Source organism: Sander lucioperca, chromosome 2 (assembly GCF_008315115.2).
Source record: "Sander lucioperca isolate FBNREF2018 chromosome 2, SLUC_FBN_1.2, whole genome shotgun sequence".
In the NCBI taxonomy this organism is placed as follows: domain Eukaryota; kingdom Metazoa; phylum Chordata; class Actinopteri; order Perciformes; family Percidae; genus Sander; species Sander lucioperca.
This window is the reverse complement of record NC_050174.1, coordinates 4,998,476-5,023,772: the sequence shown is the minus strand read 5'-3', so window position 1 is coordinate 5,023,772 and position 25,297 is coordinate 4,998,476. Positions and strand designations below refer to the sequence as shown.

Here is a 25,297-nt window from a genome sequence, read left to right as displayed (position 1 = left end):
TATGATTATTAAATGATAATGAGAAAATGAGCTGAACCATGCTGGTTAAGGTGGAATCATGGTTGGTCCAGGTAACATGCAAACAGCTGTGCAAAACTTGCTTCCTTCCTCAACACAATTGGCGAAACCAACACAGAAGTGTTTTGAAGACAATCTCGTGCATGTGAGATTCCTAGTTGTCTCAAGAATTTGATTTGCATGATAAGAGATAAAAGTACCCTTCGCTCACAGCAACATATCTAAAATACTTGATTCAGGCAAAAGCTCATTATAAAACCTCAACAATGTTGTTCATCTTAGCAATTGCTGATATCCATGATATCCATGATTACCATATTAGGCTGCAGTCGGTGGGACTCAGGAATGTCTGGGGTCATAAGAAATTCATATTGGAATTCTGCAAATAGCAGTAAGTACTGAAGTGAATGTCTCTTGTTCTTTTTAAAGTACTTTCTAAAAAAGATCTATGTAAATAAGGTTTGCTTGCTGTACTTTGAGATAATATGTAGTCTTCTTTGTAATTAACATTAAGGAATCAAAAACACGCTGCCTAATATGGACCAAAATGTATCTCTAAGGAAAATAATTCTGAAAACCCCAACACCTGAAAATAATTATTTAGGCAATATTTGTATGACTTGTTGTATGTGTGTTACTGTGTTTGCACTGATGGGACAGGGTAGGTAACCATGGAGAGGGGGCTTTGTTGGGGAACAACATTCCAGTGTGCGCCTGATGTGTGTGTGTGTGTGTGTGTGTGTGTGTGTGTGTGTGTGTGTGTGGTAACCCAGTTGAGCACAGGTAAACATCATGCCTATTTAAAGACGATGATTCTCCTCTGACCAGCTGATAGCAGAAAGTTTTCGAGCACTTGCTGTTTTGCCTGCAGTCTTCAGGAGAAACTCTGAGAGGCCTCAGTGTTATTCTGCCTGGATACTACACAGAAAGCACCAGGGGACAGGTGGACTTAGTCATTTTTGAAAAACTATTTTGTGTTTCATACTGTAGTAAAAGGAGGGTTATCTTCTTCTTATCCTGTAATTTTATTTATTTTTAAAACCTATTGTATGTGAAACACATCTACAGGTTTGTTTGTTTCATTCCATCAGCTGTTGCTTTCTATATTTAATGATTCATGTCTGAGTGGATTTTTCACACTGACAAGTGAACAGCCCATGTTGAGCAGCAATTCACACCAACCAGCTACCTCTCTAACATCTGTTGGGCTGCATGCAAACCCCATTTGTTTTTCAAATCCATTCACCAGGACCTGACTGTCCACACCGTTATTTGCAAGACTGCTAAATGATTTCCTATAGAACAGCTAAAATCGCTGAAATCATCATTTGACAAGAGTGAAGTTGTTGGGTTTTTCTGGATCTTAAAAAGGCATTGGATACATTAGATCATTATGTTCTTATTCATAAACTTCCTAAACTTAACTTTTCTGATTAAACGTTACAGTGGTTCAATTCGTATCTGTCCAACTGTGAACAATGTGTTGTTATTAATAATGAGAACTCTTTTTTTAAGACTAAAACAGGAGTACCATAGGGTTCTGTTCTTGGTCCACTTTTTTTTAGCTCATATATTTGTATAAATGACTTACCACAATTGTGTCAGGGAGCAGGTTGTCAGATGTACACAGATGACAGTCATATACAGTAGGCACCTGGTAGAACATCCCTGTCTGTTTCCACCCAGTTGTCAGATCATTTACAGTCAAAAGCAGCATAGTTTGATAAGTCTTTTAGTCAATGTTAAGAAAACTGTGTTGGTTTGCTTATCTTCCAGGGCTTGGTCCACAATAGAAATTATTGAGTTAAATTTAAAGATTAATGGGCAACATATCAAACAGGTCTCGGCGGTAAAATATCTTGGCCTAATATTAAACTCCCACTTAAAATTTACAAAACACACATTCAGACTTTGAGACTGCCTCCCATTTCATGCTGCAAATAGTTTTATGCTGGCTATGATCTTTTCACTTCTAAGTTGTGTAACCTCTTGGTCACAAGCAGCACCTTCAATAACAAAGCCTCTTATGATAATATATACAATCAAGCAATTAAAATTTTGGACAGGAAGCCGATAAGATCAGTATCACGCTCAGAAGATAAGATTGTTGATTGTATTTAATTCTGGCACAAGTGGAACACTTTTCTAAACAATTAGCTCAGTCACTGACACTTTATAACTCTTGACTGCACTGACTTGTAGGGTACCCTTCAGCACTGGCACTTGTGTGTGTATGTGTGTGGGGGGGCTGACAAACCTGCTTAACTGACTCTACAGCAGCAGCAGCAAATTCTTCTGTGACCCAAGTACACACACGCTCAAGGTATAGAAAGATTGATGAACAGAAAAAGATCTTGAAGTTAGACCAAAACGAAACACTGAAAACATAGAACACCAGTATTTGGTATTTTCATAAGCATATTTCAACTCTTGAAATATTTAGGAAATATCTTTGAGCTTTAGCTTGAAGAAACCTTTTGAAAAACAAACACACAGTGGTTAAGCTAAAAACAAAATAATTTTCCTCTTACAGTGATAATATGCTGAAAAAATCTTTAATGTGTTCTTCATTTCAGTATCCCAACTTTTACATTGACCCAACCAATTACATCTAAAGAATTATAGCAGTTCAAGAAATCCCACACTGGTGAGACATAGTATATGGCAATGCAATACAATGATGTAACAGGTAGTTTGAATACCTCTCTGATATGCTCATTTCTGTTCAATGAGTTCACTGAAAAGGAGGAGAACTGGTTTGATAAGGATGTTAGAATGATAACTTTTTAAGGTTACTAAATATAGATTTTAAAGAATATCCTATTTGCAGGCAACAAATAGCAACTTCAACTAAACATGTCTAGTTTAGTTAACATGTTGACATTGCTCTGCTGTAAGTTGACCTACTCAGTACAATGCATCCCACTAGAACATTATGTGATGAGTCTATACAGTAGAATATTTGAAAATAAAAAAGAAAGAACAAGTTCAAGTTCAATACTTTATTGCCATGTTAATACAGTTGATTGGAATTTGTCTTGGTGCCAATCAGGTTAAAAAAGGAAACACACACACAGGAACATACAGTACATAAAAGACAATCACATAGACAATCATTCAAACCAGTAAAAGCTGTAAAGACCTTGGGCTATTGCAACTTCCCATAAAGTGTCTTGTGCAAGTCATATCAAAGAAAGATAGTGAAACAAATACATGTTAAAACGTCACACTCCTGATAGTTTACACCTGAACTAATTTGAAAGTAAAAGTTAACAAGATTAGTGTTTTACATCACAAAACATTGGCTGCTAACGGGAAACGATTCACCAGATGTACTTCAGTCATTTGCTCAGCAGCAGTTGAGCCAGTGTGCAGTAAACCTACATATGACTGCACAATACAGATTGTAAATCAAATAGACAGAGACAATTGGAATAAGTGGCCTTTGACTGTGTATAACAGTGATACAGACTGACTGCCATTCTGTAACTGAAGCCTCCGCAGTCCGCAAACAGAGACACACACTAGACCAGACATACAAATACAAAAAAACTTAACTCACACCTTCCCTTCACTGCACAACCTGTGAAGCATAACATGTTTAGGTAAGTTCAATGTTGCCTTTACACGATCAAGACAATAAGTCACACAATAAAGCATGTATTTCTTCCTTTCTGTAATTATGCATGAGTAGCTATGGCTGTACCCAAGGAGTGGGAGACAATGGGTGCTCACACAACTCATGCAGTGCAGGGGGGCGGTGGGCGTTAACACATGTACAAGCTTTCATTCTCTTTATTCGCTGGTGGAGACACATACAATAACAACTATTCTCTGGCTTCATGATTGTAATGAATTAAAAAAAATGACAGAAGCACACATTGTTTTGTATGAAAGAGTGGCTGTTTGTGCGTTTTCCTCTTGTTGGTTTTCTCTCAAGAATAAGATTTGAATTGAATGGTAGCATGCTTTATGGTCTGTGTGTTACAAAACTGACTGTAGTAGTGAGAAAAATAGAGAAGACAAGATAGAAAAACATATGTTAGAGCACGTGCGTCGCTGTTGGCATGTGCACGAGTCAAAAAGTATTTCTAAATGATCCAGAAAAGGGGGTGTGGCACTCTGCAAGCCCACGGACCACTCTCTTTCTCTCTCTTCCCCTTTCTTCGATGTACGCTGATGGAGTGGTTGCATAACATACAGCCAGTAGGTAGCCCAACTCTTATTCAGTCATCTCACTGGGCTGTCGTGCACGTGCATGTGTGTTACGTAGGGGTGTGTATGCTTTCTCTCTGTCTCTCCACGCCCCCCATCTTTCATCCCAGTCCCCCCATAGGTTCCGTGCAAAGGTAACAGAAAGGCTGGGGCTCTATAAAGTTCCACTTTTTTCACTCGGTCTCTCTCTTTGCTCGTTTCATTTCTTCGGTTTTTCTTCTTTCTATCAGCACACAGCAAAATGCCCAGCAAGAGGAAGAAGAACAAGCGTCGCATGAGGAGGGTGGTAAGTGGTGGCAGGCGCACTTTTTTCCCCACTAGGTTTTTATTTTCACCACGATCATATCCAAAGTCTATTGGACTTAATGGGAATATGAACTCAAATCAGTTAAGTTAATCTTTTGGAAAATGTCGATAGAGATTACATTTTGTAGCCTACAGTTTTTGATTGCGATGGTTGTTTTAAATATAGGCTATGTGTGTCTTTTTTTAATCGTTTTCCCTTAAAGACAAAACCTTGTTTTTGTTAACGTTACCCATAGTGATTGCTGATCAAATTAAGTTTCATAATAGCAATATCAACAGAAAAGTGACAACAAATGTTTTCACTTCGTTGTTGTTCTTTTGTGACGCTCTCAACTCCGAGGAGCGCTCCAAGCTCCGTGCGTAAAAGATAGAAATCCGTACCAAAAATGGACTCTGCCATAAGGTAGGCTACCACAGACAAAGACCAGTGTTAACTTATTGACTTAACTACCGTTGGCCACGTGCCATGTGCGTTCTCAGCGCGCTCTGGATAAAACGGTAAAAATGCTGGGATGGATATTGCAGGTTTGTTTATTTCTGTGGTTTATTTCTATTGAGCGTAAAAAGTGCCACATTAAAAAAATCTACAAAAATATTATATATTGCCCCCATCTTTCATGCACACAGGTACACACTGTGCAGTACATATAGTACTCACTGTCTTCACTGACACTACACTGCTATACTTAATTATTCAATAATTGTAATTATTTAACATACAGTAGCAGCAAGCCAATGACACGATATTTGACAAATAAGACTCCTAAACCCGTCCTCTTAGCGAACTGGGAGACATTTTACAATCTTATACATCCATGCATTCTACTTCTGAACATTCAGTGCCCAAAGAGGAGTGGGGTTGTCAGAGGGGGCAGGGTTGTATAAAGAGTGAGAAGGTAACAAGTATGGAGGCTCTATTTTCTAAGAGGGCAAAGGTTACTCCACCAAACATTTCTTCCAATCATAATAATTAATAGTTTCAAACAATGCTCCATTATCTAATTTCAACTTCAAATGACCACTTTCCTCACCATTTACATGAAGCCCAGTCCTCCAGCAAGAAAAGACTTCTCCCCCGCCTTCCTCAAGCCTCTCTCTTGCTAGTCCCTGACTCTCAGCACCACACAGCACTGTATTTGGTAGTGTGTTGGCTAAAGGAATGTCTTACATTAGTTTTGCCAGATTGGAGTCTGCACAATCTCTCTGATTCTCTCAGAGACTGCCAGTGACACTCAGATAAAAATGGCCCCTGAAGTCACTTACAGCTGGATGTTATCACCAATTCCCTCTTGAGATATCAGAGCACAGGAAGGGAAGGAGCTGCTTAAAGATGTAAAGCTGAATGTGCCTCACACATGCCTTTCTGTAAGCACCTACTATAAAGTAGCTGGGCCTCCTTTAATACAGCCTAAGAAACACAATTAATGACTTTGATTAATTGAAATGTATCTATTACTCTGTGGTAGTAATGTTTGGAGCAAGCTATTTGTGGGCAAAGGTAAGGGAGGGGTTGTTTTGACGTTGGCTAGCTGGACAGGCATAGACATTTTACACTAACTGGCTGTCAGCCTAACAAAAGCATTTTTGGGGAGTGATTGTAACCTGATTATAACCTGATTATGATGTGATTAGGCCCACTGTCTGGCCTGCGGGGCACCCATCAGTGCTGCTGACTCGCACAGTTTTCCATTCCCGCTTCACCAGACCTGTCAGTACTGCTTTGATTCAACTAATTAGCTCCCATTATCTAACAAGCTTTGCTAGGCCCACTCCCAGTTGTCCAGCACCTCCCTTTAGTGGTTTGGGCTCCTAAAATCTCCATTAAAGCCTGAGGGGGTTTTATCCGGAGCAGAAAAAACATGTAGAATGGCATGCCTGGTATTCCTGCAGACAGTGACGTGTAATGAACTGCAGACTGACAACAACATCAGTAACTGAACACGATGAGGGCATCAGTAGCATTTAGACCCCTTGAAGCCACTGTACATTAAGTGTCATAGGATTTCAAACTTTTTTTCAGATTTCAAACTTTAACAGGATCAGTTGATTGAGAGAAAATATTAATTCAAGTTCCCCTAAACTTATTTAATTGTAGTAATAAACATTTAAAGTACAATTTTCTGCAGCAGAAAAAGTCATAGCTGCAAGATGAATGCATGACAAGAAACTTAAAAGTGGTTCCCACTAGAGCTGAACTGGTTCGGTCGGGTTCAGTCTTAATTTTTATCATGTTACACGGGCTCGGGCCAGGCTGCGCGGTAAATGAGCGGTCAGGTGATGTGTTTCGATTAGCGCGAAAATGGATGCTGAGGAGGTGAAACGGAGGCTGGCCTCTTATTTTATTTCTTTTGTTCCAACTTCCAAGTGGCCTATAGCCTATGTTAGTCATGAATAAATTATGACTCATTCTTGACAAAAGGCAAAAGAGCTGTGTGCATGCGCACATTTGAATAATGTCAGGCTGTAAACGGGTTCAGGCTTTTAAAAAGCTGTCAATCAAAATGTACTTGTCGGGCTCGGGCCTTGTCGGGCCTAACTTTTAAGGCCCGATTACAGCTCTAGTTCCCACTGTAACGACAAGACAACAATCATTAACCCAGACGTTTATGTGTCTGTGCCCCCTTGCAGCAGGCCCAGAGGAGAGCCCTTGAAGAGCAGCATGCGGCCAATCCTCAAGTCAAAGCGAGTCCCGGGATCGCAGTGAGTGTGCCCCCTGCAGCAACGCCAAAGAAAGCGGCTAAAGCTCGAGCACCAGCTCCAGCACCAGCTCCAGCACCAGCACCAGCTCCAGTAAAGATCCCAGTACGAGCTCCAGTAAAGATCCCAGCACCAGTAAAGATCCCAGAACCAGCTCCAGCACCAGTTCCAGTAAAGATCCCAGCACCAGTAAAGATCCCAGCACCAGTTCCAGCACCAGTAAAGATCCCAGTACCAGTTCAAGCACCAGCTCCAGTAAAGATCCCAGAGGCTGTTCCCATTGCTGTGCCCATTGTGGAGACCCCCATCGTGGAAACCCCCATCGTGGAGACCCCCATCGTGAAGACCCCCATCGTGGAGACCCCCATCGTGGAAACCCCCATCGTGGAGACCCCCATCGTGAAGACCCCCATCGTGGAGACCCCCATTGTTGAGACCCCCATCGTGGAGACCCCCATCGTTGAGACCCCCACTGTGGAGATCCCCATTGTAGAACCAGAACCAGTTGTACAAGAACCTGTCGCAAAGCCCGTCACAGTCGAGGTAGCAGCACCAGAGCCTAAGGCTGTGGTGTTGGAGCATACTCCAGCAGAAGTTAAGGTTGAAGTTGCAGCCCCGGTCTCTGAAGAAGAACCAGTCATTGAGACTCCACCAGAGGAGCCCTCTATAGTTGAAGCTGCAATAGTACAAGAGGCGGAACCTATCATTCTTGAAACAGAACCAGTAACAGAGGTAAGAACTGCTTTGTTTCATACACATGCATACATTTGACCATTTTGTTCTCCCATAGTCAGTAAAATTCAGTGTTAAATGGACTTTCTGAACCAGTGGAGTCCTATAGCAGTAAAACGTCAAAAGTTAACCGAGTACCTGAAGCACTCTCATTAGACATGATCCCTAATTTTTTTTTTAAGAAAATCACCATGTCAGAGCTATTTATGGAGTGATTATTTAAGGAATGTTTCTAAGGTCCTCTGTAGGTCTGGTGTGAAGGCTCCTGAAAGGCCATTTACTGCATGGCTGTGGATTTTAACAGGAGCTTTAGATTATCTTCTTTACATGGGCTGTTTCTGTAAATAGTATGTCAGTGTTAGTTTGAGTTATGTGGACGAACAGTTTCGAGGCTGTTTGCTCAAATAGGATGTGCTGTGGCTGGGCTCCTATGGATGTGCTGTGGCTGGGTTCCTATGGACGTAAGGAGGTGGAGTTGGTGGGGGGTGAGAAGCAGAGGGAACAACATGTTCCATTTAGCAAAGAAGTGGGAAGTAGGGGAGAGAATACAGGCTACATGACTGGGAGACTTGGCAAATCCATTACAGCAGTCTTTATACATTATCACCTACATTAAACCATGCCTGTGTCACTAAGCATGTGTCTTTCTTTGAAATGTAACTGCTTTTTAAATGATTGGATAAGATTGATGGGGAGCTTGTTCTCTAAAATATAGTCATACCGGCGGTATATAGTGGAATTGTCTTCAGTTGAGTTAATGAAGTTAGTGAGTAAGATGAAAAAGCTTGTTGTCATTCCTGTTGTATTTAAATATATAGAATATAGAATTGCACAAACTCTGTATCTATACTGCATTTTTACTGTACACAGAGCTTTATACCAAAAAAGTATACCACTAAATAATGTTTCCCAACACTTTTACCCCTCCAAATCTATCCACTTTCATTTGCAAGAAAAATTGATAATCACTAAGTCTTTGTTGCTTCATGCAGACAACATGCATACATTTTGGGAACAGAATGTTCTCTTTCAGCCAGCAGACTGCAGGCTATGTGCAACGGCACACACTGCACATACATGCACCTAGCCCCAGTGCACATACACACTTGCAAATGCACGCACACGCACACACACACACACACACACACACACACACACACACACACACACACACACACACACACACACACACACACACACACACACACACACAAATCCGTGTTCCCAGTAACTGAGCCACGGCCACATATGGTGCACATGCATGTGCTGACAGGAGGTGTTATCGGTGGCATGGCTATTTGCTACAACTTCAATGGGTGCTACACTGTTCTCCAGTAATGCTTGGGTCATCCTGTTGAGTTAACTTTTAGTTGGAAGTAATGATTGTCACCTTTAAGCCCCAAGTGTTATGCCCTTCCCACTGAGGTATACAGAACCAATTAAGATGTTTCGATTTCAGATGGACTGCCTATCGTAGTTGTTAAGCCATTGCAGTATCCACCCCTCCCTCCTTTTGTCCCTCCCTCCCTCCCTCCCTCCACACCACCCATCGCTTTTTTGCCTCCCCTCTTGCCTTGCTTCTTCTCCGCTCCTTCCCTGTGTGCAGATGTGCCAGATTCAGTTCAGATGCTCACAAACACACAGAGACACACATGCACTGTAGCAAAACTGAAAATTAGCAAACTGCAAACATACAGATGTAGGATAGATGTATTTAATTTGCTTTGTTTTATGAACTTTTCTCAATCTTGACTTTGTAAAACCTTGCTCAAATACACCTTATACACTTGTGGCCACAGTCCTGCAAGAAAGTGTTCTTTCTGTGACAACTTGTGTCAGTCTAGAGTTGGTCACCACTCGGTCAGTTGGTCAATAGACGATCGAATCAGAGCAGGCATAAATGGGGCTTGTATTCAGCTGGCTTTGGAACCAAAGAGAGGTGGCCCCTCCGCTTCTGGTTGTCACTACGGAGACCCAGGTGAGTTTAAACCCAACTTGCACCCAATCTATAGAACTGCTGAATGTGTTGAGTTTTTCTGTGGCCTGAGGCAACGGGTGCGGCTCCTGCTGAGACTGAACATTTTGTACCAGTTTGCTCCTTCTGTGCTCCTGCAGCCATCTACTCCTCCCCCCTTCAGTCCCTCACCCCTCTTTCCCTTGTTAATTCCCTCCCCCTCATCACCCTTCCTCTGTCTCTCCTTTCACCATCCTTCCCTTTGGTTAGCCATAGGTATTTGGTGTGTGAAGAGGAGCTTTCAGACAGCTGTCACGACTTTTTAAAGTCTGTGGCAAATGTCTAGTGAAGGGAATACTTGGAGTTTATTTGCTTTCAGTTTGCTCACATTAAAAATGCTAATTGCAGCATGCTTACAATAATAATTGGAAAGCATATTTTCTTATATCACATTTGACATGATAGCCAGAGAGAGAGAGAGAATGGTGGGTGACAAAGATGTGCGAAGGGATACTTTTAGTGTTTTCAGACTTGGTTGGAAAAATGATCACCTTGTGGCAAAGCACGTGGAGACACCCAACCCTCCTCCCACAAGTGTCCAGCCTTCCTCCACACATTGCACATGGAGCCCTCCCCACATTTCCTGGCAACTTTAATGGGTTTGTTTTCTGGGGCCCTATAGGCCTTTGTTAGCTGAACCATACACTACAGAACAGTCAAAATGCTCTCTTTTTGGTAGTTATTTTTGCATTGCATCTATTTTCTTTATTTCTTTATTTTGGCAAATAAGGACAGATGACAGAGGCCTTGAAAGATTGTGACATTGCCTCCCTAAACTCTCAATTGGTTCCTGAGTGTGTGTGTGTGTGTGTGTGTGTGTGTGTGTTTGTGTGTGTGTGTGTGTGTGTGTGAGTGTGTGAGTGTGTGTGTGTGTGTGTGTGTGTGTGTGTGTGTGTATGTGTGTATGTGTTTGTTTGTGTGTGCGTGTGTGCTTGGGTGCGTGCATGTTTGTGTGTGAGAGAGAGAGAGCATGAAATTGGTTGGAACAGAGATCATTGCTTCCAGGTACATTACGTCCTTTATGGGTTAAAATGGTCTCTATAAAAGTCTGTTTCTAGGCCAGCTTTGGTTTGTGCTGGATTTGTCTCTGGTGAGCCAGGATCTGTGTGCAGATCAGTTTGGTACAGAGTGTTCTGGTGCTGGGGCAGACAGGAGGTGGTGTGTATACTGTATGTACATGTATGTGTATGTGTGTGTGTGTGTGTGTGTGTGTGTGTGTTTTCCTACCAAGCAAAGGACGGCCTAGTCCACCCTGTCCCTCTTTCCTACCCTCCTCCTTTCTCTCCCCTATACTGTCCCTCCAAAGCTATAGGTGCCGTTCATATTAACCCTTCTCAACTACACGTGCATTTTTCTCCTCTTGGCTTTTGTTCAGAAGTCGCAAAATCCTGGAGAACAGGATTCCTCACCTCTGCACGGCGCAGAGAAAGAGGTCGAGAACCACAATCATTCAAGCTGTCTTCTGTAAGAGTTTCCACTCTGTTTGAACTACTGTTGATAGATGGATTTAAGGAATTTGGCCAATGGATGATAAGGCTTTTCTTAGTATTGCTTTGCCAGACCCTCCTCCAAAGCGCTGCGGGGGAGGGTCTGGCTAGTCCCGAGGCATTCGGGGATGGGAGAAAAACATGCTCTGGTTTATTGGCATTTCTTCAAACCAATCACAATCGTCTTGGGCAGCGCTAAGCTCTGCATGGAGCCGCTGCAAAATAGCCTTGGGAAGGAACTTGTTTTGGTGGAACGTGTATGTTCAAAAGTTGTTTTAGTCGTGCAACAGAAAACTCAGATTGGACAGATAGTCAATTTACCCTGCAGAGATCTGAGGAGTAGTTAACAGTCCTCATAAAACGACCAGAGTTTAAAATTCCAACCAATAATACCAAAGACATGCATCTGGCAGAATTTCCTGCAGCACCGGAGTAATCCCGGAAGTGGGACGTTGTGGATATAGACTAGGCTGTTCTTGACTAGCAGTAGCATCCTGCATGCACCAGACTTGTCCTACATTGAAGACAGGCTGGTACAAGACAATTTAAATAATTTACCATTGGACTGTGAAGATTTAAATTATGTATGTGCTGCTCCCTGTTACTGCCACTATGGTTCAACACACTTGGATGCACAGTGGGTGCCGCCAGTGGCCATTTCAGTTATTGCCAACCATTCCAGTAACATCAGTGTCACAATAGCACAGAAAAGTAAGACAAATATGGATGACTACATGCCATTATCTGGGCATGTGTCTAGAAAATAAGTTTCAGTAATACCAGTAACGCTATGAATAGTTATACAAGAAGAATGCAAGAAGTGCCAACATTGCCTCATGTTCTGGTAAATATTCAGTGTTTTGCTCAAGGACACTTTAGCAGGAAAAAAGCTGGAATTTCTCTTTCCATCAGCATCTAGCAACATTCTGTAAAGAAAAAAAAAGATGTTGGGAGTTTAAATGTTCTGTGGGTTTTTGGAGTGGGGACCTGATGAAAGTAGTTCATTAAGGTGAATATTTAAGTTTTCTAAATCTGAACTGGGTTAAAGTAAGGGGCAGAGAAAATGGCGTATCAGCTTCCCATTATGCAATTGGTTGTAACATTCCTGTAGGATGTATAATGTTCCTCCCCCTCTCCTGAACTGCAGCTACACTCAAACCCAAGAGTGTGTGCATTTGTTATTTGTACTGTGTTTGTAGACCGTCCAGGATAATGGCAGCAGCGTAACTGTTACATAAGGGGAAATATTTTAAATTGGCTGTAAATGCTTGTTAATGTGGTGCCTTTTTTTTTTTTTTTTTACAAATTAGATGTACTTTCTGCCATCTCTGGTCTTATTGCATTAGATCAAAATACATGTATATCTTTATGACTGTTTTGCTGACTTGTTAATAAATCTTTTCCATCATAGGTCATACCCCAAGCCGAGGCTCCAGTTGCAGCCCCTGTTGAGACTGAGGTAAGAACAAACCTGCATTTTATTCTCTCTCACACACACACAAGCATGCATGCACGTGGCCTCTATATGAAGCATAATACAGAACAGTCATTGAGTACAGAAAAGGCAACTGCTGCGGCCTTTAAGGTAACACATTTCAGTGTATGTGGCTGTTTTGCACATATGTGACACCAAAACAGTTTTGTAAAAGACGCCATACATCAAACCAGAGTAACTCAGAGTTTCCACTCACGTTTTATAAGTTTCTAGCAGCAGTAACTGCCCAAGAGACGCCCCTTTAGCGTGTGACTTAAGCTTCACACCTTATAAACACGCATTCCCTCAGGTCTAATTCTCTTATAAATCACAGTACTCTGATCACAATCTGGCTCACCTATTCCCAGCGTTTTCAAGGGAATAAATATCGACACATGCTGGAATTGTTGAGTTGCAATTAGGCCAACATTCCACTGAAACACAGTTAGTACCATCGGTTAGATTTGTCCGCTGTATGATTACTTTAGGCCATGCTGTTTGCTGATAAGTCTGTTTAAGCTGTTGTCTTGTTGCTCTTCTATTCATCTGTTCATCCATCTACTGATCCATTTATCTATTGCTAAAGTGTGTTTTTATTTCTCATTCTCCGGATTCAGACAGAGGAGACTATAATCGTAACTACAGAGACTGAACAGGTAAGACTGATCTTCTGTATGACAGTGAGGCTTGACATTATAGTTGTATCATTATACACTCTGTAGTCTTGACCGTGCATGGTAGGTGTCCACGTTATATGCTTGCCCAGGAAGACAAACTTGATTGACCAAGATTCATATGGACAAAGTGGTATATGTATATGTTGCATGGTTTCTTAATGTGTGCCGTGTTGGTTTTGCATGTGCAGACGCATGATGTCTGCGAGCCAGAAACTGAAGTGAAGGCTGAGGCCTTGGTGGAGGAAGAAGCAGTCGTCGACGCAGAGGTGGAAGTGGTCGTCACAGACGATATCACCGTACCAGAGCCTGTAACCGAAGTGGCTGAAGAACCAGTGGTAGAAGCGCTTACAATTGACCAAGTTTGTGCTGAAGCAGAACCCGCTGCAGAGGAGGTGGTTACAGAAACAGTGGTGGAATCAGTGGAGGAGGTTGTTGCAGAGAAAACTGAGCCAGAACAGGTGAATGAAGCTGTTGTCAGTCCTGTAGTCCGAGCTGAGGGTGAAGACGTTGAAACTGAAATAGAAGTATTGGATGAAGAAGATGCACCTGAAATCCCTGCTGAGCCCGTTACATTCACAGAGGTGCCACGTTGATAAGAAAATACTTTTCTCTTCTCTCTTGAACTTTTTTCCTCTTTTTTTATCTGTTTCTATCAAAACAAAATGATACAGAAGTGCATTTTTTACTTTTATGTAGTGTTTACACGTTTATTTTGTGATCATGTGTTCCTTGTGTGCAGCATGTGGTTTGAACAGTTGTGCTTTCCTTGAATATTAAACCAAAGAGTTACATTTATTTATTTTTATTCAAAAGTAGAACTTCCTCTTTGGCTACATCTGTTTTCTGGCATGGCTCTTCATATACATCATTTCTTTTAAAATGTTACTTAGCAGCAAAGACTAATGACATATTCTTTTGTACACATTAGGATGCTCCTGTCCAATCTATGGAAATCTCAGTGGTGAGTATTTGTTCTTTTACCCCATAAAGACATACATTACATGATTTATGTATTAGCTTCATTAGAGGGTCTCTTGCTAGAACCTTTGTTTTGCAGATTTTGGTTAACAAAATAGTTGTAATACTACTCTACAGTGATACTACAAAAGTATAAATTTGACTTTGGCCATATTGCCATGTGTTGTACTGAATATTGACCTGGCAGTGTCTGTTGTCCCACCAGGTGCCAGAGACCGTCCCGGAAGCTCCAGTAAAAGAGGCTGAAGCCCCCGTAACTGAAGTCCAAGAGGTAAAACCTTAACTCTGAAGCAGTTTGATTTGATGACTGCATTCTAAAAAAATAGATCACCCTGAAATCAGAAGTGTATGGGTTATGCTATTAATACATCTGTAAACTGTATTATATATTTTATATATAATATAATATATTACACATATATATATATATATATATATATATATATATATATTTAATTTGATTTAAAATTCATCATCTATATGTATATATATGAATATGTAATTGTGATGACATTGGTCAAAAGCTTCAGTTGAAATTTTCTCCTGGGACGCTTGCTAATTAATTCCCCTCATCCACTTAGTCTAGTGCGGGTATGTGGAAAATCTTATCTTGTTACCTTTTTTCTCCAGACTTCTGACACCCAGGTCATTGCTGACAGCCTAGTTGATGACTTTGTTGTCACAGAATCTGTCTCAGCAGTGGAGGTTGCCATTGCTGAGTCTGCTGCTGTCCAGCCGGTAAGAACTGCACAAAGAGGAATCCATCATCATTAGACACGGCAATTGTCACTATTATTAAGCAACAAAGAAAATTGGCATTTCTTTGGCATCCTGCCTCTGTGATCATAATAATTCCAGTTAAAGTTAATAATCCAGTTAATAGCAGTTAAAACAGCTAAGCTAACCTGAGCGGTGGTGACTCATTTGTCAATTCAGTGTAATGTTAGTCATTTCATTGTGACATAAATCTGACTGAAACGTTGCTTTAGACCTTTAGATTCAAAGACCAAGGAAACGTTTTTCCATATTTATTGCATATAATCAATTTGTGCAAATGTTACGCTCAGCTTTTTTTTAAAACTATATGCTATATTTAGGAAATTGTGGAAGTGAGTGACACCTTCAACACCCTATCAGAATCAATGGATGTGACGCCTGCTGCTGCCCCTGCAGAGGAAATGGTCATTGTGAGTTACTGTCAGGCTTTAATCACTGTATACAAACATTTAGTATGTAACATACATGGTATTAAAACATATATAGTATGCAAATCTTCCCGTGTTACTTCCCTCATTTATTTTGCTTATTCAAAGAGCATACAGGGCTTTTTTTCTCTGGGGTTCTAGTGACTTCTAACTGCCTCTCTCCCTCCTTTCCTTTCCAGGACACCACTGCTGAGCAGACAAGTATGGATGTGCTGTCAGAAGAGCCTAAGCCAGAAACCTGTGACATGCCATGTCAGATGCAGCTCGCTGTGGAGTCTGCGCAGCTCAGCTCAATGGTAAGAAGCAATGCTGACATTTTTAAGACGTTTGTTATTAATATTGTGAATTCACTGTGCACTCACCAGATGTTATGTCTTGTTTTCGGCTCAGGAGATGTCAGTGGAACCATCACTGAATGGACACATTGTTCCAGAGGTTTCCATTGAGGGCTAGATACACATTTCACAGCTTGGAAGACCTTTTTTTTGTCTTTGTAAGTTTCTCAAAATATTGAATCAGTCCTTTTTCAGAAAGATTGGATCTCATTTCTTAGTTGTTGTTTTTTTACTCTGACTGTTAACCTTTTTAAATGACCCAGTTTACAGTACTTCCAGCAGCCACTAACTAGACCCCTGTCTTCTTCTTTGTGTCTTTCAGATTCCCCTTTGGCCATATGGAGGACTCAGTGACCTTGTTCACTTTAAAAGGGCTTACACCAGGAAATTGAAGGGACATCCACACTTTGAAGTGCCTTTCTGGGCCTGGTTCCTGTCAAAACACCAAACCAGATGCCAACATGCCGAAACCTGCTGCATTCAAGGCGGCAGAACAGACTGTTGTCATAAGTGTGCACAATAGAGAGATGGAGATTCCTAAAACAAGATAAATGGCAGTGCCTGATTTTTTTTTTAGCATGTTCATCTCTCCAGCACATCTGCTCCCATACTGCATACACTCAATGCATGTGAAAACTGTAGCGTCGATGAATGTTGCTATAGTTGAACTTGGGCCTATGTTCATATTAGTGGGAGGGACAACTTGTTCTGTTGTTTTTTTTGTTTCACATTTCAAAGGCTCTTTTTACCCTTAAAGACAACACATCTACAAAGTTCTCCCTTGCCTCCATTTCTGTCCCCTTCTCTGTGTTCCAGTTCTCCCTTCTGCCTCAACTAAGTGCCAAAGCTAAGGTTAGTGTGGTCCTAAAACACATCCTAAAGCTGTAGGTTTAGGTTTTATGGCCACTGGAAAATGACAGATTCTGAGGGGTCGAGCTGAGGGGTCTTTTTTTCACTTTTTTAATTCACTTTGTATAGATCATATGATGTGCTACAGTTTTGTGTTCAAAGTCTGTGCTCTGGAGGGGAAATGTAATGTGATCCAGTGATAAAGCTCACTAATGAGCTGACTTGGTCCACCTTTGAAATAAAGCTGTAACTCATCATGATGCAGGAGTACTTGTTTTACTTTCTATACACTATTTCACTTACATGAACTACATAGCAGAAACAGTCTGAATTGCAGTGTGGCTAAAGAGAAACTTAAATATGTAAAATTGGTGTATGGTTCATTTTCCAGGTCAGTTTGTACGGCAATAACAAAATCAGTTTATAGCTTTTAAAGATACAACCTCTGTAGAAGACTGTATTGTGTTGTTGCGTAACAACTGCAACTCTGTTTTCTGGCCCATGTGAAATGAAATATAAAACACAATTTTGATCACTAAGATTTGTAGCTAAAGGGGCCAGAGAATAAAATGGCTTTAAAGGTTGCCTCTGAGGTAATATGAGTTACAAAATAAACCCCACAAAAGTGCATAACATACAAGCTTTGACCATACCAAAGTCTTGTGTAATTTTTGAAAAAATTGTCAAGTGTGATACCTTTATGTTAAAATTACATAATTGCGATATCACAAGATCACGACAATCGCTGGATCACACGAGAATCCATCTTGGGCTTCAAGCAATGCGTTTGTGTCTCAACTGCAACTAACTAAACCATTAAAGGCAGGGTTGGTAACCATTTCTAATATATACATTTTTATATATTGTTTGAAAAGGTCTTTACACCTGACAGAACTAAATAACTTATGTGCTCTGACAAAGGAGCGAAAAAGATCAGTCATCTGTAGCTTGTTTGTTTTAAACATTCGGTATGATATTATTAAGCGTTTGCTTACCGGTGAATGAGACATGAAGTAGTTTTGATGAGTGAAATTGTGGTCCTCTCTCCGCCCTGAAGCAGCGACACAGCGGTGCTCGTAAACGTCTGTGTGCGGGTCAGAGCCCCGAGGGTAGGGGAAGGGATTAGACAGAGCCCCGAGGAGATGCTACTTCCAGGGGCGTAGCACAAAATTCTGGGCCCTGCAGAAAGGCATTTTCTATGGGCCCCTCCACGCATCCACAGCTATTCTGGCATCTTTTTGGGCCCTTCTCACATGAGAGCCCTGGGTACTCAGTCCCCTTTTTCCCCCCCAGTCCAACGCCCCTGGCTACTTCGTCATGTTAATATAGTTGGGCTTGTCAGGCTACTAAATAACTCACAAACCATTAAAAATAGAGTAAGCTTAATAGGAATTTTTACACCAGTGATTATAGTCTTTACTTCGTAGACTCGCTGTATTCAGGACACTTTTGACGCAGTAAGCGCAGTATATGTCCCAAGATATCAATGCGTGGAAAGATGAGCCCGATTGGTTTACCCGTCTCTGGGGAACGGTCTTAAACACAATTTAAAGTTTGATTGACACATTTTGGACAAATCATTTGGAAGAAATCTTGGTGGGTTATCATGCTTTGAAGTGAACCACTACTTGGCGATCCTAAATCTCTCCCTTCTGTCTGTCGTGCTGGCTGAAAAGCCTCCCCTTGCTATTTTCTGAATGCCCATAGGCGCACTTTGGAAACTCATGTTGATTTCTCCTAAACGATTAGCTCTGGAAACTGGAGGTTGGTCGGAGTCAAGAGGAGGAGACAAGGATAACATATATGTATATATTGCCGATAAAATTACACCTGCAACATTAGTGGTAGTTGGCTTGGCTCTCTTTTTAAATAGAATCAATATTTAATGAGTAGTTAATCATTAAAATAATAAATACTTACTGATCACAAACAATGTTTCATGAAGACCATTGACAAAGTAACATGTTTCAGATAAGACAGTTACTTAGTTGTTTTTACATACATTCTTATGATAATCTTTGTCGAATTCATTCTAGGTTGTGAATGTGAAGCCACTGTGAATCTTCAAAATAAAGAAAACACCAAAATATTTGCCTCAAATCAAAAGGTTCTTTTAATTATTTGCTTTTGCATTGAAATCTACATTCATATTAGTATAATGTAATTTGGTACAGTAAACACTGCCGATGTGTGGTTCTGCTATTCCCTCTCTTTATGCTAGGATACTGTCAAAGACTATTTAAACTGAATTTCAAGCATCAGCCCATTTATTTTTTTTCTTACTTAGGATTACTGGCCCCTCGTGTTGGAATTTTAACAAAATGCAAAACAGAAGAGGAAATAAGAAAACCAAAAGGTAACGACAAAAAGACAGACCGAACCGACAAATGATAAACACATACCGCTTAACAACAGAGAGGATATATATATTTGTAAAACCACATTCGTATTAATAATAAATGCTTTGGAATGAAAACGGCAACAAAGAGGCTCACTGTGATCAACCAACAACCGCCCCATTTGCACTCAGCACATTCCACTTATATATTATCTGAAATGTTCACTTGTGTCATCAATATGTATGAATAAATGTCATTATAACCCCCAAACCCTCACAAAAAAAAACAATAATAAATAAGAAAACAGTTGATTTGATTGGTCCATGAGGTAAAATGTAAAATAAAAGGGGGGAAAAAGAGCAAGCAAAAGTTGGAAAGATTTTTTTTTTTTTTTTTTTTTAGAAAAGACAAACATCCACAAAAACAAAAGTGTGGGAGAGGCTGAAAAAAAGATTGTGATTACAGACAAGAAAGCATGATGTCCAACAAGGTTTCATTATCTTCCCCCAGAAAGAAACACACACGCATACTGACTTCTCTCACTCACACACACACACACACACACACACACACACACACACACACACACACACACACACACACACACACACACACACACACACACACACACACACACACACACACACACACACACACACACACACACACACACACACACACACACACACACACACACACACACACACACACACACACACACACACCCCTCAATAACATCAATTGTCCCGGCTGTAATCTTAACCAAGCCACTTGATGGATGATAATATGTTTATATTTACACTGAAGTGATGATTAACTGACAATGAACCCCCAACAAATACAAGAAAGCGTAAAAACCAAGAGCAACCAGATTAAATCACCAGATTCTCTTTTCATTCCTTCACTTTTTGATCTCGTCCTATTCACTGACAAAAAAATGTCCACTGAACTAAGTGCTGGAGGTGGGTGGGGCTTACAGAGACAAAGAGAGGGGTTAAGAATGACAGTGATGATGGAGATGCTCAAATGCATTGAGCAGTGTGAGTGCTGGGAAGGCAAGTAGTCTGCCACTCAGCGTCATCAGGCAGCTAGACTCTTCTCCGTTTCTGCTACAAGAAAAATAGCACTTCAATGAAAGAGCCTCCGCCCGTTAGGACTACCCTGGTTTCAAATCAAACACACCTACCTCCTCTTTGAAAGTTTGGTGTGGGAGAGCATGCAGTTACCTACACAGTATAGCCTGAGTGGGTGGAGTTAAAAGAGCACTTCAAAAACAACACGACTGCCCGCTTAGGTTTATATGGGGCTCCAAAACAAGTTCAGCTCCTCTGTCAGAACATCTGAGGAGTGTGTGTGTAGCAGTAACTGTAATGGTAGAAGCAGCACTAGTAGTGTTCAGCAGGCAAAAGTCTGGTCTTTCTGGAGAGAAAATGGCTCAACAGCAAACCCAACCAACTGTTGACTCCAAAAGATGCAGCAGGAACACAATACAAAGTATTACTGGGTACTATCAACAGATCTATCTTGTTTCAAAAATCCGGAGGAGACTTTAATCCTGCTTCTGCATTAGAGACAGGATAAAACTTTTTTTTATTTGGTCCATTGGTGGCTGTGGCTGGTTTGTTCCAAGATTCATCAGCAACATTCGCTATTTTTCTGAGGCAACAAAGCTTAAAGACAACACTTTCATGTTGACTGGCATGCTGAAAAATGTGCAGCCATGTTTTTGTGTGTGTGTGTACCAGTCAGCGGAATTACGGGTTGTTTCCAAAAGTGCCAGGCACAAATGACAAACTTACTAGCCACAGCTAACATATACCAGCATTTTATTAGTGTGGGGTGATTAAATCTTTTATCTGAATACCACTTTCATGATAATCAGCTTGGTCGTTTTAAAAGTCTTTGTATTATCGGATGTTCTTTTCCATTTTGTCTTCTTCGTGTGATTGTCACCCATTCTTCCCTCCGGATGTTTGCAGCACCACTCAGGCAGTCGTGCAGGTAGGCAGTGAGTTTAAGAACTATCACAATGTTTCTTTTACTGGCTGTTGAACCAGTGAGAAAATTTTCCCTACAGGCCGACACGAGGCGAAAGGTCTTTTTCCTTGACTGTAGAAACAGAAGAAAGTAAAGAAGGTAGAAGGGAGTGAAGGGAATGGTAGAGAGACACCTCTCAGAGGCTCTGCGCCCCCTAAGGCCCAATGTGGGCTCAGTCCTGTCCAATCTGGCCCAGTCTAAACCTTGTTAGGCCAAATCCAGTCTAGTCTGGCCTGGCCTGGTCTAGCTGGGATCCAGGGTTTTAGAAGAGTGCTTTGGATCCCTGGTTCTCGAACTCTGACCAGGCGTCGTTCAATTCAATGAAGATCATCTTAGCGTAATGTTCATAAGGCTGGCCTGTTGTCTGCGGAGAGAGAGAGAGAGAGAGAGAGAGAGAGAGAGAGAGAGAGAGAGAGAGAGAGAGAATACATTTGCAAATTAATAAAGAACAGCTAAGATGAGAGTTGACATATTTACTGTAAATCATGCTGAAAAGCCTTGTCATTGTGTTGGTAGATGCAGCATGTTAATGTTATACTGTACCTTATCTGGATGGACAATCAGGACAGCCTTCCTGTAGTACTTCTTCACCTGGTCAGGCGTCACCAAGTCAGCCATGCCCACAGGCCTCCAGCGGGTTTCACCCTCCCACAGCACAGTGTTTAGAGTCGACAGCAGCGCTCGGATGTTCCGCTCCTTCCCCTCGATCCAGTCCAAGATCTGCAGCATGACAATAAAAAACATTGTTAGCATGAAAAAAGGCACAAACACTGATCAGCACTTGGAGGCTATTTTGTGAGGAAAAGCTCTTCGGCATCCCCTGCCAAAGGTGCCCACCAGCCCTCAGTGGGGGTAATGCCAAACAGGCAAGCACTGCTATTTTACTTCTCCCAACCAGATTTATCCTGCTAATCCAAAGATCGAACTGGGGACCCTCCGGTCACAAACAAGTGCATCATATTCGTACTTCATGCATTGAAGAATTTGTTTTCAATAATAGGTGCTTTTCATTGTGTAACATGTCCTTCGCATATGTATTTAGTTTGTTACCTGTAATTTAAGTGGATCAATTTCTTTTGTGAGCTCCTGTCTCCTCATTTCAGCGATGGTCCTTGGTCCCTTTCTATCAGGCCTAGAGGCAAAACCCTGAGTTGACAGTAGGTCCTCAAAATCATCCTCCTTTACCTTCGGCTTGGGGCCTGCGTTACAACACAGCACAGGGAAACGAAGGTCTGACATGGAAATTGCAATCAGACTTTGTCATACAAATGAGGGCTTTATGGAAAACATTGGCTCAATTCCCAAAAAGAATTTGCACCAATACAGACCAGAGAACTAACAAAATACTGTGCATATATTACAAATTTCTGGTAACTTTTTCATTTTCAACTTTTTTTCAGTAGCTTATTACCTGTTACATCTATTTGTTTCTATAAGCTGAGAAAAAAAAACTATTTGAGTGAATTATGGAAGATAACATGGAACATAAAAATGATCCCTAACTCCTAAAACAAATCCTTTGAACTCTACTCGATGTGTCTTACCAAATCCAGGTCCACGAACGCCTCTGTCCTCTCTCCCACCAATGACACTAGAGAAGTTGAGGTTGTAGTTGGGTTTGGTGGACTGTGTGCCTGCAGGCTGAGAGGCTGAGGATGCTTTGGAACCAGGTCCTGATCCAGACATCCAAGGTTTATTCTGGGCTGAGGTGGGTCTTCCAGACTGCCAGGGCTGGGCTTGAGGCTTAGCAGATGAGGAAGTGGAGGAGGAAGGAGCCTTTGCACTCAAAGCAGGCCCGGAAAGATTACTGCTGGAGGAAACTGCAAGAAACATGGAGGAATAGAAGTTAGTTACTTGAAATTAATTTATACGTTTATAAATTCACAAGTGAACATTTTCCCTTTTTTGGACCACTGATCACAGTCAGCGCAGTATCACCATTACAGAATAGGATATCTGACCAGGCCTCTTACCTGGTAAATTGGAGCCCAGGTTTCCTAGGTCGGCAAAAGGATCAAAGGTCTGAGACTTGGCCTTCGACATAGATGCCCCACCAGAAGCTACAGACACAGTATCAATATGTGAGTTTGATTTTTTTTGGGGGGTTTTATAACTTTCAAGATTGTCTACAAGACTGACAAATTCATAGTGCTCCGTTAATTTTTAGTCAGCCACAAACCGGATTATTCCATCACCCACCTGTGTTGGTATAGTTGGGTTTGCTGGTGGTGGCGCTCATGTTAGTGGTGGTGCTAGCTGCCCAGCTGTCCCACCCACCCAGCAGGTCTGGTTGGCTGGCTGATGATGTCATTTTAGGGGCATCATTCACTGGTTTATCTGTTAAGACATTACCAATTAAGTTTCTTTTGCATGTTGCCATACGCCACTGCTTGCAGCAAATGCCAAAATGGAGGAATGTGACACCCACATTAGTGTTCGTAGAAAACAAGAATATGGTTTGTCCAGCTGAGAAGATTTTAAGATACTGTAGGGAAGTTTGCTGGTGCTGAGTCAGAGTAAAGTGTGCATGATCAAACATCATATCTTCTCAAAGTAGTAGATAATACTGACTGATATAATGAGGCAGCAGAGGAACATTTGAGACATATTGCTGGGTGATGTCACAGTAGATAATGTACTTACTGAGGTTGAAGAGGCTTGTGTTTGAAGCAGGAGTGGGGTTAACGTGAGTTGAACTTTCAGAGCCTAACAAGACTCCAAAAGGGTCCGGCCCAGAAGCCTGCCGAGACGAACCCACAGTGGGGCCAACAGCCGAGCCAGACACCATCCCAAACGGATCAAACAGGTCGTCCATGGCTGAAGCGAGAGAGGAAACCATACATTGAGGATAACTGGAAAGTTTTTTACAACAATGCAGTCAGCACGTATTAAGCCTCAACCCTTACATTTTGAGTCTGTTGTGGCCCCCCCACTGAAGAACAAGTCTTCCTGCACTCCTCCTGTCTGACCAGCAGGGGGTGCAAACAGGTCGTTGAGGAGGTCGCTGTTGCTGGATGCAGCTTTCATTCCGCCCTGGACTACTTGATGAGGAGCAGAGGACGAGGACATGGAAGGGTCAGAGTTCAACCCTAAGAGGTCTGCTGTGTCATCGATAGGAGATTCCTGGGCTGCAGGGAGGGGGCTCTGAGGGGAGATAGGGACGCCAAGAAAAGAAATTAGTGAAGTTGTGGAGGACGAAAATATAGCCTTCATAACTCTCTCAGGGTACAAGATAAAGGAAGTCATACTATTTATACAGTATATATTGATATTGATTTAACCAGCCACCCAAGACCTCCCCCACCTGGAAGTCTGCATCAAACAGTGGTTCGCTGGGGTCACGTGACAGCGGCTCCCCGCCCGGGGCAGAATATGAGTATGACTCTCCATCTGATTGATCACTCAGGTCCTCCTGGTCATTCATGGATCCCCCTCCTTGACTGTCTGAGGCATCCTGAGCGCCACTCACATCTACAAATATAAGAAGTTGGTCAGTGGACATTTTAGGCACTTGATGTTATTTCGTAATCAGTCTGTGTGTGTGTGTGTGTGTGTGTGTGTGTGTGTGTGTGTGTGTGTGTGTGTGTATGTGGGGGGGTGGGTGGGAAATAAAGGCAGGAAACAAAGTTCTTCTTTAAAAAGGAGGACAATAACCAGAATAGTAAGGCTATACAGGGCAAAATGTAAAAGATTTTGCCAAATTTCAAAAGCCAAACTATTATCACAAGAACACAAGAACATTACCTTCCCAATCCAGTGTCTGGAAGAAGTTGTTGGCGTTGCTATCGGTGCTCACAGGAGATTCCAGTTCGGCTGCATTAGAGGCTTCTGGGGTCTGAGCCGGCTGGGGAGACTCTGAGTCATAAAATGCTGAGGAACCTGGTTGACGAGGCAGCTCAGGCTTACCTGTAGGGATTAAGGTATATTATTTAGT

General features: G+C 41.7%; 2 protein-coding genes across 12 annotated transcripts in view; one reads left to right on the top strand and one right to left on the bottom strand.

The window, feature by feature from the left end:
* The first annotated feature begins 4,247 nt into the window (after positions 1-4,247).
* si:dkey-164f24.2 (calphotin) lies at positions 4,248-17,247 on the top strand. 8 transcript variants are annotated; one of them, XM_031304996.2, is made up of 13 exons: positions 4,248-4,519; positions 7,168-7,286; positions 7,317-7,968; positions 12,881-12,928; positions 13,555-13,599; positions 13,809-14,201; positions 14,549-14,581; positions 14,804-14,869; positions 15,229-15,336; positions 15,696-15,785; positions 15,983-16,099; positions 16,194-16,296; positions 16,461-17,247. In XM_031304996.2, exons 1-12 carry the CDS (start codon positions 4,475-4,477, stop codon positions 16,254-16,256), a joined length of 1,779 nt encoding a protein of 592 aa, XP_031160856.1. In that variant the 5' UTR covers positions 4,248-4,474; the 3' UTR covers positions 16,257-16,296; positions 16,461-17,247. The 8 variants fall into 8 exon arrangements, with proteins under 8 accessions (XP_031160856.1, XP_035846880.1, XP_031160858.1 ...); XM_035990987.1 differs by having other exon boundaries at positions 7,168-7,335; positions 7,378-7,968; XM_031304998.2 differs by having other exon boundaries at positions 7,168-7,367; positions 7,404-7,968.
* Positions 17,248-19,076: 1,829 nt separating this feature from the next.
* Positions 19,077-25,297, bottom strand: part of gak (cyclin G associated kinase) — a 29,692-nt gene continuing 23,471 nt past the window's right edge. For 2 of the 4 annotated variants that reach the window (XM_035990967.1, XM_035990968.1), the window contains 11 exons: positions 25,108-25,269; positions 24,668-24,834; positions 24,270-24,507; positions 24,007-24,180; positions 23,563-23,700; positions 23,337-23,423; positions 22,908-23,183; positions 22,414-22,562; positions 21,907-22,083; positions 20,010-21,727; positions 19,077-19,862 (listed from right to left, as the gene is read on the bottom strand). In XM_035990967.1, coding sequence (XP_035846860.1) covers positions 21,626-21,727; positions 21,907-22,083; positions 22,414-22,562; positions 22,908-23,183; positions 23,337-23,423; positions 23,563-23,700; positions 24,007-24,180; positions 24,270-24,507; positions 24,668-24,834; positions 25,108-25,269 — 1,670 coding nt within the window. In that variant the 3' untranslated portion in view covers positions 19,077-19,862; positions 20,010-21,625. Of the gene's footprint in view, positions 19,863-19,993; positions 21,728-21,906; positions 22,084-22,413; positions 22,563-22,907; positions 23,184-23,336; positions 23,424-23,562; positions 23,701-24,006; positions 24,181-24,269; positions 24,508-24,667; positions 24,835-25,107; positions 25,270-25,297 lie in introns of all 4 variants that reach the window. The other 2 variants (XM_035990963.1, XM_031304991.2) reach the window with 2 other exon arrangements.